The 16257-nt window shown below is 35.9% G+C and overlaps 1 protein-coding gene across 1 annotated transcript; it reads right to left on the reverse strand.

Moving 5' to 3' along the window:
* Window positions 1–9652: 9652 nt before the first annotated feature.
* LOC130993874 (uncharacterized) lies at window positions 9653–16257 on the reverse strand. The gene is made up of 4 exons (XM_057918909.1): window positions 13693–16257; window positions 12171–13602; window positions 11922–12060; window positions 9653–9731 (listed from the first exon to the last, which is right to left on the reverse strand). Exons 1-4 carry the CDS (start codon window positions 16255–16257, stop codon window positions 9653–9655), a joined length of 4215 nt encoding a protein of 1404 aa, XP_057774892.1.

Raw genomic sequence — 16257 nt, forward strand, 5'->3', positions numbered from 1 at the left:
TTTAATTATTTCTACCTTATCCGTGTGAGCAAATCAGCAAAATATATAGATTTGGATTTAGACAATTAAATTTAGTTTTGTTGGGAATATATATTTTAGGGATAATAAATAAAGTGTTAATATATAAGAATAGCCACTTTTGAATAGTAAAATTAAAAAATATCCATTAAGATAAAAAAATTAAAAAAATACCCACATTTACTATTTTACCCTTACATATACAATTTTTACAAATACCCACAGTTCATTAGTTGTAAATTCAAGCTTTAAAACTCGAATTCACAACTGAATTCAAGTATTGGTTGTGAATTCGCGTGAATTCACAACCAACACTATTTCAAGTTGTGAATTCACAATCAATAAAACTTGAATTCACAACCAACACTATTTCAATTGTGAATTCACAACCAACGCTGATAATACAGTTGTGAATTCATAAACTTGGTTGTGAATTCAAGAACATTTGTACAAAATTGCGTGATTTTCACCAATTTCTTCGTTACTTATATTTTTTCCGATTAAATTCAAATTGAATTTAACTTTTCCTCAAATTTCTCTTCTAAATGACATGCTTTCTTAAAGTAATTGAATAAGAACAATCCCCAAAATCTAGAATCCCTAAATCATTCTCATTCTCATCCTAATGATTCGAAGATGGAGAAATAATCTGAGATCCTCGTAGACAATGACGGAGATCTTCAGATCCGTGCCTTACTCTAGCCGGAGCGAGGCGGCGATGCAGATCCGGGGCGGCACGACGCTGAGGCGGCGGCGTGGTGAAGGACGGGGCCTCGTGGCCGAGGCCAGGCTCCGTTGGACGCGGTCGGAAGCAGAGCAACACAGTCGCCGGATTTCCGCAAGCAAGGAGGAAGCCGACGACAACAGCGGTGGCGACACGGTGGTGGAGGCGGATGATTTACATGTTAATTTTAGCTTTAATAAATCCATAATACAAATTTTAGTCTCAACAAGTAGAGTTGTGCATTCGGTCCGAACACCGACCAAACTGAAAATTGAGCCGCTATTATTTTCTGGATCGACCCAAACCGACTAAACTATAAAAATCGGACTGAAATCAACCCTCGATTTCAGTTCGATTTCGGGTCAAAACAACCAAACTTGGCATCCTACAAAAATACATTTTTTTTTTGAAATTTTTAGCCCATTTTAGTCTATTCATATATACATAATCTGCATTCTGCCATTCGTATATTACATTCATATATATAACAGCCCTAAATTTGACAATTATACATACGAGTCGCCCTGTCGTATTTGTAAAGTATAAGAAAGCGACTTAAATAAATATACTAAGAAAGTGTTGATAGGGAATATTGTGAAACCTAGAAAATTAACGATACTTTGACATTTTGTCATCACATTGACATTGTCAAATATATTTTGAGACCAACCCAGATTGATATTCGGACCAAAATCACCCCGAATCGACCGAACCGATCAATTAGATCGAGTTCAAAGATTTTGGTTGTACGCCCCTATCATCAATAAGTAGTATTGTGCTAGATTTATCTCAAAAACAATGTTCAAATCCGGAGTGACACAACAAACTATGATAATTTTAGCACATCTTGAAAGTGCTATGGAGATAGAATTATCATTATCAATTTATTGGACTAAAATTGACACCAGTCCTTATTATTGTTAAGCTAAAACAATTTATCATTCCAGTAATTTACTTGAAACAATAAAAATAATTTAAAATTATCTTTATCTTGCATTTTTAAGAGGATATAAGTTAATAAATTTTGCTGCCCAATAAAATAGTAAAAATGATCAAACTATCTGATTTCGGGAAATAAAACAAAATATTAATTAAAATGAACACGTTTTATTTTGGGTTATATTGAGTTTCTTTTTTTAATTATGTATTGGTTAATGACTTATTATTCTTATTCAGGTTCGCCTGCTTCTACTAGCAAAATTAAATAGCTTTCATATAACTAGCGTCTAACCCGTCGAATTTCGACGGGAATTATTTTATGTCATCATTTATAATTATTTTATGTTATTTTTATTACTATAGCATATGAAATAATTTATATATAAATTATTTCTTTAATTAATTTGATATGATTAAATTAAATTAATAGTACAATATTAGAAATACACTTTTATATAAATATTCATTTGAGGAAGTTTATAAAAAGTTGATGTGGGATTGAATATTTTAGAAGAAAAAAAATGTAAATTTGAAGTATGATATGATGTACGATTGATGTGTCACATCTGCTGTTAATCGTATATCGATAATATTTACTCTCGATTCGTCCCCAAAACATCTTCCTGACATATTTTTGGAAACAATTTCACTAATTATTATTCTTACAATTTCACTTTTTGTGGGACTCGTTCTCCACTTTCACTAACTATCACTCTTACAATTTCACTTTTTGTGGGACTCATTATTCACTTATCAAATACATAACTAACTTTTATTAAAACCTATATCATCCTCTCTTTGAAAGATGTTTGGGGGACGGAGGAAGTATTAAGTTTGTTCAAATTCTTTAAATTTGACGGATAAGAAATAATTTAATTAAACATATGTTATCTGAGTATCATCTCATATGGACCTAATAAGACCGGATAATCATATGAAGCTATAAAGGCCGCATATGACATTTGAACGTCAAAATTTTGAAAACCATATTCTTTGGAGTTTGAAATACCACATCTGAATTTTGAGCATCATCTTGTATGGAGCTTGAAGATTATAACTTACTTGCGAGTATCATTTTGTCTAGAGTTTGTGAAATTATAATTAAGTTATGAGAATAATCTCGTTGGGAGCTTAACATGTCATCTCTGACTTTTGAGCACCCTCTCGTGTGGAACTTGGAAAATCACAACTTAATTTTGAGCATCATCTTGTCTGAAACTTAAAATGTCATAACTGAGTTTTGAGCATTATCTTGTCTGAAGTTTGAAAGACCATAACTGACTTGTCAACATCATAATAAAATACAAATATAAATCTTTTTTAGATATGAAAATTGATTAAAAATTAAGAAAAAAAATAAGAATTAATGAATGAGAATTAAGGAAAATTATAATGTAGTGATTATATGGCGCCACTATGATAAGATTTATTTTACTATTTATATATATATAATTTTCTGTTGCTAATTGTTTAATTTATAGTTTATTGGCTTAATCCATAGTTAATTGTTTAGTTCAATTTCGTTAAATCTTTTTTAGATATGAAAATTGATTAAAAATTTAGGAAAAAAAAATAAGAATTAATGAATGAGAATTAAGGAAAATTAGAATGTAGTGATTATATGGCGCCACTATGATAGGATTTATTTTGCTATTTATATATATATATATATATATATATATATATATATATATATATATATAGGGTTGGGTTCCGGTGGATCCCTATGCTTATAATAGATCCGTAGATCCAAATCTAGACCACACATTTATGACATGTGGCGCATCAAGATGGTGACACGTGGCAAGGCATTTCAAGGCAAAATCTGGAGATGGGTAAAATTGGAATGTAATTTTCGAAAAAAAAAAATAAATTAGATTTTCTCAAAATAGGTATATTTTAGATGCATAAAGTTTCATACGAGAATGCATGAACTTTCATATAAAATTGTATAAAGTTTCATATAAAAATGCATAAGATTTCACCCCACCCCCCACACCCCTGAACCCCACCCCACCCACCCCCTACCCCCCACCCACCCCCCCACCCCCCAACTCCCCCCAAATTTTTTTTTAATTTTTTTTTATTTTTTTAAAAACTGATTTTCTGACCACTGACCCACCCCTACCCCCCCACCCACCCCCCACAATTTTTTTTTTCTCAAAAACTGATTTTCTGACCACTGACCCCCCCACCCCACCCCCCAAAATTTTTTTTTTTGAAAATCAGTTTTGAAAAAAAAAATTGGGGGGGGGGGGGGGGGGGGGGGGGGGGTGGGGGTGGGCCAGCAATCAGGAAATCAGTTTTTGAAAAAAAAAAAAATTTGGGGGGGGTGGGGGGGGGGGCAGGGGCAGGGGTGGGGTGGCGAAACTACCAGATTTATTAAAATGAAATGCATTTTTTGTATAATTTAATGCATTTTTATGTGAAAACTTTATGCATTTTTGTTTGATTTTATATGCATGTGAAACATGCCTATTTTTGGGGGGTGGTAATGGGGAGGGTTGGGGGGTGGTGTGGGCTGGATTGGGGGTGGTATGGGGTGGGGTGGTGAAAATACCAAAATTGGAAAAATTAAATGCATTTTTCTGTTCAAAGTTATGCATTTCATGTGAAAACTTTATGCATCTTTGTGTGAAACTATATGCATCTAAAATATATCTATTTTGAGAAAATCTAAAAAATATATATTTTTTTTTAATTATTAAATCCGATTATTACATTCCAATTTTACCCCTCCAGATTTTGCCTTGGAATCCTTGCCACGTGTCACCATCTTGATGCGCCACATGTCATAAATGTGTGGTCAAGATTTGGATCTAGGGATCTATTATAAGCATTGGGATCTATATGATCTCATTCCTATATATATATATAGGGTATATATATATATAATTTTCTGTTGCTAATTGTTTAATTTATAGTTTATTGGCTTAATCCATAGTTAATTGTTTAGTTCAATTTCGTTTATTGACAATCACGGCTTCATAAATTTAGTAGTTTATTGTCGTAATTAGTAATTAATATTGACATTAGATAATTAATCAAGTTAATCGATTAGTAATAATTAATTTGATTAAAAATGTATAAATAAATAAGAATGAATGAGAATTGAGGAAAATTAAAATGGAGTGATTATACGATGCCACGTAGGATAAGATTTATTTTGCTATAATGTAAAAATTGATTAAAAATATATAAATAAATAAGAATGAATGAGAATTGAGAAAAATTAGAATGATGTGATTATATGATGCCACGTAGGATAAGATTTATTTTGCTATTATATATAGATTATATTTAATATAAACTCATGAATAAGTATTAAATCAAACATATACAGTATATTAAACTAAATAGAAATATTTAATGAATATGCATTCTGAGCATTTTTAAAAATATATACATATAATAGAGATATATGAGTAAAACATAAATACTTAATTACTTTTATTTAATATTTATATTTTGTTTCCCCCAAAAAATATTTTCTTACCCAAACATTTATGAGAATATGCACTCATATAACCATATTGGGGATTGAAACTCAATATTTGGCCCTCCATTTTAAACACATAAATTTTGGCTATTTTTTGCAATTTCGGACTGTATCGCCCTTAATTTGGACAGACCGGATTGGGTTGGGCGCGGGTTCAGGTCGTACTTTTGGCACAAATTATAATATTAGTATAAAAAATAACAAATTATTTAGAACAAAAAAATACTAAGTAATTTGGTACTTTTGGCACTAATATTGTCATTTGTGCCAAAAGTACCAAATTACTTGATTTTTTTTATTAAAAAAAATCCGTTCGTACATTTGGCACTAATATTTTCATTTGTTATAAAGTAATTTGGTGCTTTTGGCACAAATTATGACATTAGTGCCAAAAGTAACAAATTACTTTGTATTTTTTGTTTTGCTTTCTGTTGGTACTTTTGATACAAATTACTAACATAAGTGCCCAAAATACCACCCGAACCAACACACCCAACTCGATTCGATCCGCCCAAATTAAGAGCAATGCAGTCCAAAATTGCAAAAATGACCAAAATTTATGTTCTTAAGATGGATGACCAAATATTGAGTTTCATTGCTCAATATATGACTATCTCAAAAATTCGCTCAAAATTTATTGACTTATATTTCTGTAAAAGCACGAAATAGATAAAGGCAATTACAAAGTATCATTCTTCTCTTAAATAAATTAATGAGGTAATAGACTCTTTTAGCCCAATACATTGCAAATGACAATTTTGTCATGAGGTTATTTTCCATATCATATTCAAAATGTCGTTGTTTTGTCCACGTCCAACGTCACATATTATCTTTGATGAGGACTGTAATACCCATCAGCGCTGTGCTTAGCAGTACATGAATATTTTACCTAATTATTGTTATTATTATTATTATTATTAAATAAACTAACCAGAGACCGCCTTGCCAGAGTGCAGGTTGGTAGAGACCGCCTCGCCAGAGTGCGGCGTGGCAGAGCCAACCTGCAGAGCCAGAGCTGGCCTTGCCAGAGCGCAGAGCTATCCGCCTTGCCAGAGCTAGAGCTGGCCTTGCCAGAGTGCAGAGCTATCTGCCTTGCTCGAGCACAGAGCTGGCCTTGCCAGAGCGCAGAGCTATCCGCCTTGCCAGAGTGCAGAGCTACCCGAGACAACATGCCAGAGCAGAGCTACCCGAGATAACATGCCAGAGCATAGCTACCAGAGACAGCCTGCCAGAGTGCAGAGCTACCAGAGACAACATGCCAGAGCAGAGCTAAACCAGAGACAACATGTCAGAGCCAGAGTTAAACCAGAGACAGCTCTGCTGAGAGCCCTGCCAGAGTGAAGCGCCTCCAGAGCCAGTCTTGCCGAGAGCCAGCTTTACCGACAAGTTGGGCTTCATGGGCTTTAGGGTTAGGCCTAATTAGTTATCTATAAATAGAAGGTTTAGCATTAGCATTAGGGGGGGTCAATTCGTTCGAGCAACACACTTGTAATATGTAAACACTTTCAGTATAGTGCAAAACTCGAAAACACCCGTGGATGTAGGTCTTAATGACTGAACCACGTAAATCCTGCCTCGATTATTGCTTTTTAGATTAGGTGTTGGTTTTATGCTTCATCAATCTTCATATTCTAAGGATAATGGTTTCCAAATAATCGAATCGAAGCGTTGGTTACTAATAACCAATTTTTTTTATATATAAAAAAACTAAGAAATTAGTTTCCAAACTGCACCTAACTCTCATTTGTACACTTATGGTCCCCACCTCCAGCTGGCGTGCGTCCACTAGGGGTGTGCACCGATTTATAATCGAAGTGACCGACATACATTTTAGTGAACCGAAACCAAATCGAAAGAAAAAAAAATGTATGGCCCTAACCAACCAACTTATATTGGAAAATTGATCTGAACCGAATAGACAAAAATTGATCGGTTTTAGTTGATTTTTCGAACAAACCGACCTACTATGTTGTGTTGCGTCAGCGAGGAGGTAGTGGAGTGGACTATTGTGTTGCATCGACGAGAATGGAAGGTCGAGGCGCGTGTGATGGTCGCTGTCATTCACTGATGTTGCTGATAGCGAATGGGGAAGGAGAGGCGGGCATTGGTAACTGACTGCGGCAAGGTTGCTGATGCTAAGTCGAAGAAGAAGGGAAAATGAAGAAGGCAATGTTGCTTCTTTCATAAGATAGAGAGAGGTTAGGCGTGCATTGAGGGTGGGGCAACAATTTTTCAAAAAGAGAGAGAGAAATGTGACTCAAGTGAGCTGTGAAAGGTAAGGGTTGGACGATAGTGAGTGATGGGCGAGGGAGGTTATTAAAATTAGAGGCTTTAATAAATATTTTATATAATATTATATATTGTATATTTAGTTTGATTCTCGATCGACCAATAATTGGGAAATTGAAACTGAAATCGATAATTTTCGGCTTTTATTTTGATAATCGAACCAAAATCCCTTGTAACATATTTGAATCGAACTGAATTAAAAATGTTGGATTTGATCGATTTTTTTTTCCGATTCGGTTCCCGATAGGACAATAGAAAGCTAAATGATAAGATACACAAAAGGTTAAAATGGCAGCTCCAACCAGCGATGACAAGCGGAAACATTTGCAATAGGCTATGACTAGGCAATTGAGCCTTCAAGAGGAACAACTTAAATTCCAACATGTTGAGTTTTGCAGACATGATACTAGTGGCATGTCGGAGGCAAAAGTATACAATTTTAACATGATGGTAGCCGCAATCAAGGCTAAATATGGGTTGGATGTAATATTTTTAAGTATTGTTGTTGGGACAATTAATAAAATTTTGATGTTATACCAAAACTATTCCTATTGATAATAAGTCTTACTGGTGTAAATCTAGATCGCAACTCATTTGTTATGGAACATGCCTTATGTTTTTATTAGATCATATGTTCGAAAGAAAAAAGTGTAGAAGTTCATCCAAATTGCGAAAGAAGGATCTAGCCTAGTGCATGAAACCTTGTTGATAAAGATGTGTGGACTTGGCAATTGAAGTCAACATAATGTTAAAAAGGGTCAACCTACAACAACAAACAAATAATCTACTACATTTACTGTAGATCCCATCAAATTTGAATTCAGTGTCAGGGTATGTACGATATAATCATACTTTCTGCTACATCCTTGTACTTGACTTGACATTCGAAATCGACAACACCAAAAGAGTCCAACGAAAAAACTTACAAACTCCACCAACTACTTAAGATTGAAGGCGTTCTCTCCAACATAACTATTTCGTCAGAGGAGTATAAATATCCCGCAACCTCCGAAAAGAACTACCAGAGGCGTTGTATAATTAATCTTTCAAACATTCAAAGCTCACATTCTTAAGTGCTCAAGATCTCAACATATTTATAAAGAAGAAAATCATACATTGTTTAAAAATCTTCTCTTGAAATTCCACCTTTGGATCTTCTAGAGTTAGCACACAAATATTCCATTATAACATCTAAGCATCTTCCGTGATGTATCTAAAGACTAGATATATATTGAACACACTGAAGCTCATCTCTGTAACAGTTTGTTCGTATAGTTGGAACCAAAACTCTCAAAACCCTCTCACTGCTTGTAATAGTTAGGTGTTAGAGTAGAAGGAAGCCAACAGGTAAGGTACGAGTATAGTAGTCTGAAAATTGCAAAGTATCAGGTGCTACCTTGTAAATAGCATATGAATCACGTTCGTGTAATTACGTGTGATCAAGGTGACTGTAGCTGATAAATAAGGAATTCGACTGTGGTGGATTTCCCTGTTTGATAAGATCGTGAACGTATGAGCAGTTTGCTCTGAACTATGTTAGACTTTGTGTGTTTTACTTTCTGCACTATTATTTCCGAGCAACTTATTTTACATTAGACTTTTATAATTGTTGCATTGTTTGCATCACTCTTAATTCTTACACTTGGACTTGGTTAAGCTGAAAAGATAACTTAAAATGATTTTGTAAAAGCGAGTAACACAAACACCAATAATTAGTACAAGTGATAAATTTTAGAGCAGACAATGGGATTGACAAATGAACACTTATGTAAGCAAGTTTTTTCTGGATACTAGTCAGTCTCCTTTTTAGCTGATCATAATCAGTTCCAGCTAACTCATAATCGGTTGAACTCGTTCCTTTGACACAACTCTGATCAAGCAATAAAAAGTTGTAATTTGGGTATCCCTTCCCATACACCAATACGTACTCGCCAATAATCGTTTATCTATTATTAAGTATACTTTATTTATTTATGTATTTCTAAATGTGTTTTTATATTTTTAAGTGTGAGATTTATATATTTTTGTAGTTTGGAGATAATGTATTTGTAATATCAGTTATATGTAATTTGAATTATGTTATTATCATATTAATATGAGTTGCATCTATAATCCAACAACTTCATTTAAAAACTATGGCAACAATTACAAATCCAACAGTCACAAACAATGTTGTGAAAGGCTTAAGGCGAGATTGAGGCGTTTTGCCTCGTCGAGGCAAGGCGGTAAGCCTCGGGGCGGTTTGAGGCGTAAGCCTCACACCTAGCTCAAAAAAAACTCATAACAATTTTAGACAACAAATAAAACCATATATAGAATTTTTTTAAATAAATTATGTGTTTTAAAATTTAAAATAATTAAACTAAAAGCTAAAAATATATAACTACTTTGACCACTGACCGCTGCTCTAAATTGCTGATCTATTGTGTGTTTTTGCACGAAAGTAATTCCTCAATATATACTTTCAATAGTAATTAATTAGGTATGTAAGAAAAATACTTCATTCGTCCCATTATAAATGTCTCACTTTTTATGATGGGATGTCCCATTACAAATGTCTCATTCCTTTTTTGACAATACATTCTTTCTCTATACCTAATATTTAAATAATTTCTACCAACCTATTTTATCTACTTTTTACAGTATTTTTTAATCTTCGTGTCAAAAAATAATGAGATACTTGTAATAGAATAGAGAGAGTAGTAATTAATTAGGATAAAAATAGAATTTTTTAGAAGGGTCCACTTAATTAAAAGTTGCCGCATAATAGGCTTGAAAATGAATTTAAAAAATTATAAAGTGTCACAACAATTCCCCCGCCTCAACTACGCATCACATACAATCTCATAAAAAAGTAAATCTATCTATTTATTTATTATATGAAAACACAATTTGTGGCAAAATTGTAATTAAAGAATCAATTAAAGGGTATTTATAAAACTCAACAATTCCCATATCCCATATATTTTCTTTGTCTTCTCTCCTCTCTCCTCTCTTTCATCATACGTCTTCTTCAATTTTCTATTCTATCTCTCTCTCTCTCTCTTTTTCTCTCATATTCTCTTTTTTATATTTTGATGATTTTTTTTAAAAAATCAAATTTTATTTATAAAAAATATTCTATATATATCTTAAATTAAAGATGAATGCAAGATCTTTGATTTGGTATCAAATAATTAACTCTTTTATTAGTATTCTAATAAATTCCAATAATATAATTTATTTTCCTACTTATCAATTGAAGCTTTTCTAATAAGATGACATAGGTAATGAGCTAACTTAGAAAAAAATTAATTTTATGCATGATTAACTTATGTTTTAAAACTATATATTGTGAGGTGAAAACTCTTTTTTTTATTGTTTCTTCGTTTCGTTTAAGTTGAATGATGTGTTTATTCTATAATTTTAAGGAAGAAAATAAAGTTTTCCATCAAATAGATGGAAAATTAAAAATGATACTTTTCAAAATTATAAAATAAAATTAAGGATCTTTATTGAGTAATTGATGTAGATTATTTTATTTTTTAAGAAAAAATAATTTACATTTACTTATATTCTAACTATATTTAATATTTATTTTTTATTTATTTGATACATCATTTAATTTATTTATTTTTGATAAATTAACATGATTAAATAAAGAAATTTAAAGGTCGCGCCACAGGGGCTCGAACCCAAGACCTTCGGTTTTAGACATTAACCCCTAATCGCTTAACCGATACACACGCTACATCGTTTAATTTTGATGCAAAATTATGTTCACCGTGCATCGCACGAGCGAATGTACTAGTTAGCCATAAAAGCGTAGAAACATGGCAGTTTCCTTGATTTCTCAAGCTTTTTTCACAACACCGATCATAAATATAATAAACATATATTTATAGTCTAACAATCACAACAATTATATTCATTATTATTAAATTAAATTTTATTAAAAAGAGAAAGAGAAAAAAGAACCAAGAACCCTTGAGTGCACAAACAACAAACTAAGGGCCGAGCCTCATTAAAACCCTTTTAAGGCAAACCTGTTCGGAAAATCCTTAAAAGGGAAAAAGAGTACTCGTCTAAAAAGGAGCTGTGTGGGAACGAAAGTGAGACAACTTCAGAGATTCCGGCCGAACCATCACCCCTAAGCAGCTCGGTTCCCGAACACATCAAAGCAAACCAACAAAAGAGAACAAGCAAAAAAGAAGCAAAAACACGACCAACCAAAAAGGAACCAAACTGAAAACCAGAAACAGCACGACAGCATCCACAACTAGCGGAGGTAAAAGGAAAATCAGCAAACCAAGAAAAACCATGCAAACGGAAGAAGTAGATAACACTCCAAGAGGTGGCACATCGACGACGAAAACTGCCGCCCCTCAAGCAAGCTCGACGTGAAACGGTTGAAACACGCCGATCACGGAGATCCAAGAGGTCCGACCAGTCGGCTCCCAGTGTCGAGCTCACCCGAGCACTGAAAAAAGACACCGCTGACACCCCGACCCTAACACCAGAACTCCCCCACTCTCCTGCAAAACCATCCCAACACCAGCAGACAACCGAAACCCCAACGAAGCAGCCGCACCTATCACAAAAAGCATCCAACCTATTCGAAACAAACACTAACACCTTAAAGCACCATTCTAACAAAGCTATGGGTAGAAAAATCACGAGCCACCGCATGTTTAATATTGTCAATCGCATAAGGCCACCAACCCTCTTGTCTATCATCATTGGCCATTATGTCCGCGGGGTGATTTCCTTCCCGAAAGATGTGAGTAACAATCAAAGAAAAACCATGAAGACGACGCAGAACCTGCTTCCAGGAAGCTAAGAAACGCCAGGGAACATCTGTGGAGCGATTCTCCAACAACCGCACCACATACATCGAATCGGACTCAACCCAAAGATGAAGCCAGCCACGATCATGAGCAATATTAATAGCAGTAATAACCGCGAGAAGTTCAGCTTCAAAAGCAAACCCACTACCACCCTTGATGTGAAAACAGCCACGGACAGAAGCAAAATTATCCCTAAAAACTCCTCCCGCGGCAATACGACCAGGAGCCCCTTTAGCAGAGCCATCGATGTTGACCTTAATCCAATGAGTCACCGGAGGCCACCAATAAACCTCCACCATGCGAGGGGGAGGAGCAGCTCGACTGCTAATTCCAAGACTTCTAACAATCACGTAGTCAGTCCAAGTATTCTTGATGGTACCAAGCCTTGAGAAATTAGAATCCATCTCTTTAAAATAAGCTTTAACAAAAGCAAGAATCGACCGAGCCTCAAAACGGAGATCATCGAAAACAAATGCATTCCTACAGTCCCATATCTTCCACAGGATCGAAATAATGCCTGCTTTCCAAAAAGCCAAAATTTGGGGGCTGAAGCAAGCATTCCAAGCTAGCACTAAAAAAGTGTGAATATCCAAGCAACTTAACAGTTCCGTTTTATGAAACCAGAGCAGAAACGTTTCCCAAACGTAACTAATCCGAGGACAGCTCCACATGATATGTTCAATGGTTTCAGCATCCATATAGCAAAAGGGGCAACCATTAGGAGTGACCATACCTTGTCTAACAAGAGTATCCAAGGTTGGAAGACGCCCATGAAGAATCCTCCAGCATAAAATCGAACGACGAATCGGTATGTACGGTTCCCAAATCCATGTCCCCCATTTCACCATAGTGTAACGATGACAATTCTTGGAGAAGGCTGAAGCCGCCGAGACGTCCCCCTTGAGCGAATGCTTCCAAAATCTGGAATCTTTTTCCTCGCTTATAGGAATCAATAAAATATCAGCCACCACCTCAGGAAAATAATTCACAAACGAAGCCGAGAAATGCCACAGACCATCATAGTAGTAATCTTTCACAGAGAAATGGAGATAATCATGCATGTAGTGAGGAATTTTGAGTTTATCCACCAAAATATAACCCAACCAATCATCCTTCCAAAAATATGAATTAGCACCATTGTTTATGCAAGAGTAAGAATCAACCACCAAGGGATTAATCTCCTGTTTCACGCCGAGCCAAACGGTCGAATTAGCAATATTTTGCTTAGCATAGCTGAAGGTCGTGAGATATCTGGACCTCAAAATCCGATGAGCCCAATCATCACCTTTTATCATCTTCCATGCCAGCTTCATCAAAAAAGATTTATTCATTAATGTAAAAGAACGAATGCCAAGACCACATTACTCTTTAGGAGCGCACACCCGTCTCCAACTAACTGAACAACGCGGTTGCTGATCAATGCTGCCCGTCCAAATGAAATTACGACATTTACGGTCAAGCGAATGCAATAACGATTTAGGCCATTTATAAACCATCATCGAATGCACAATCGAACTCTGAATCACAGACCTCACCAAACATAAACGGCCTGCGATAGACAGTTGAAGACCTTTCCACCTTGCAAATTTTTGGACAATTTTATCAAAGATCGGCATGAGATACGAGGCCTTCGGACGACCAACAAATATAGGAACTCCCAGATACGTCATCGGAAGATTCCCCACAGAGAAACCCATGACACGCTGAATAGCCCTTCTCCTATCCGTAGTCACGCCCCTAGCAAAGTAGAGATTCGATTTCTCCTGACTGCAAACCTGACCAAAAATCGAACCATAATAATTAAGAATATCCTTGATCTTGCGAGCATTACGAACCGTAGCAGTGGTAAAAAGGATAATATCATCAGCATAAAATAAGTGTGTTGGAAAATTAGTTGACCGGCTGAAACCCATCGGACTAAGGTGTCTCGATTCCACACAACTGCTGATAAGGTGACTCAGGACGTCTTCCGCAATCCCAAATAAAATCGGCGACAACGGATCACCCTGCCTAACCCCACGAGAACAAGAGAAGTACCCCGAAAGCTGACCATTGTAAAGAATGGAGACCCGGGCAGAGCTAAAAATGATCCAAATCCAATTGATGAACTTCTCATGATATCCATTCGCTCTCAAAACTTGCATAATGAACTCCCAGCGAATGGTGTCAAAAGCCTTACGAATGTCAATTTTGCAAGCCATATTTGAACCCCGATTCGTACGTTGCATCGAGTTGAATCCCTCAGAGCTGAGCATAATGCAATCATGGATGTTGCGACCACTAATGAAACCAAATTGGTTATTAGAGATATGAGTGGACGCAATCCTGCTAAGCCTTGACGCCAAGATTTTGGAGATGATTTTAAAGAAGAAGTTCGACAGAACGATGGGCCTCAAATCAGCAACAGTTGAAACCTCCTTCTTCTTTGGAATAAGAATCATTGTACTGGAATTGCAACCAGTAGGTAAATAAGAAGACCGGAAAAAAGTTTGAACAACACTTACAACATCCGTCTTAATAATTTCCCAGCAAGTTTGAAAGAAGGAACCAGAGAAACCATCAGGCCCAGGGGCACTATTAGCGTCCATGCCAAAGACCTCCGCCGCAATCTCACTCTCCTCAGGAATACTGACCAAAAAATTATTCTGAGCATCCGAAACCGCCACATCAATAAGCGCCTCAATCTCCAGAGGGTCAGCGCTCGGGCTTCCATCATCCATGAAAAGAGCCGAGAAGTGCCCGATGATATGCTGCTCAATAATACTCGGATCATAGACATCCACACCATCAATATTCAAGCGAGTAATCAAAGTATTCCTCCGTTTGAATTTTATCATTCTGTGAAAGAAAGTCGTATTTCTATCCCCATCTTGCAACCACGAGGCACGGCTTTTCTGTTGGAGAAAATTATTTTTTCTAGAAAGCACAACATTAAGCTCAGCTTGCAAACGAATCTCCTCATCGAAAAGCTCATCATTATATCCATTTTCAGAAATCTGGTTCTGGGTGACCGCCAAATGATTCTGAAATTCACCAATCGAATTATCCACGTTGCCAAAAACATCTTTATTCCAGACCTTAATATCATAACACAGCTTCTTGAGTTTCAACATAACACACAGAATAGGGCATCTAGTGTGAACAGCAACCGTCCACGAATTCTTCACCATATCTAAGAACGAAGGATGAAGGGTCCACATATTCAGAAATCTGAAGTGTCTTATGCCAGAGGGAGTAACATGACGGCACTGCAGAACTAACGGAGAATGATCAGAGGTGAGCCTCGGAAGCGCCGTGGTAACAATAGAATCGCATAAATCAACAAAACCCTTTGAAAAAAAAGCTCTATCAAGGATAGATTCAACATGACAGGGAAGAAACCGACGTCCAGACCAGGTAAAGCGAATCCCTTCAGTCGGAGATTCAATGAATTGGGAATCATCAATGAAAGCGCAGAAATCCAAGCAGGAGCTTCTTGAAGGGGACCTAGAACTGATCCTCTCATTAGAACCTTTTACTGCGTTAAAATCACCAATAAAGACAGTATTACCCGACGTGAAATGGAGAAGATCATGCCAAAGTTGACGGCGGAGGATCTGGTCATTGGCTCCGTGTATAATAGCTACACGGAAGTTGTAAGTTTGCCAAATACAATCAACGATCACAGATTGGTCAGAGGAAAAAACCATGGTTGCAATCACATCAGGGTGAGCAAGAACCCAAATGTTCGAACTTTTAGATGCACGACAATTTTGATGAATAGGCACCATATTTAAAGAATTCCAGTAGCTTTGCCTCACCTTACGAAACGCCTTCTTAGGTTCAATCAAACCCAAGATAATAGGAGAAAAGGAGCTACAATGCTCCTTAAGTAACCGCTTGGATTCGTCCGTCAAACCACGGACATTCCAGGCGATGATATTCATGAAGATTGATTGAAATGGGCGGAGGAGCCTCCGCAT

The sequence above is a fragment of the Salvia miltiorrhiza genome, chromosome 7 (assembly GCF_028751815.1).
Source record: "Salvia miltiorrhiza cultivar Shanhuang (shh) chromosome 7, IMPLAD_Smil_shh, whole genome shotgun sequence".
NCBI lineage: Eukaryota > Viridiplantae > Streptophyta > Magnoliopsida > Lamiales > Lamiaceae > Salvia > Salvia miltiorrhiza.

Bases quoted from the DNA above. Each gene is read 5' to 3' on its own strand.
- LOC130993874 (XM_057918909.1), bottom strand. From the start codon at position 16,257: ATGCGGAGGCTCCTCCGCCCATTTCAATCAATCTTCATGAATATCATC. The intron at 12,061-12,170 runs GTTGGTGGCCTT...TGTTTCGAATAG, and splicing joins CAATGATGATAGACAAGAGG to GTTGGATGCTTTTTGTGATA. The intron at 9,732-11,921 runs GTGAGCTCGACA...TTTTTGAGCTAG, and splicing joins TGTCTTTTTTCAGTGCTCGG to GTGTGAGGCTTACGCCTCAA.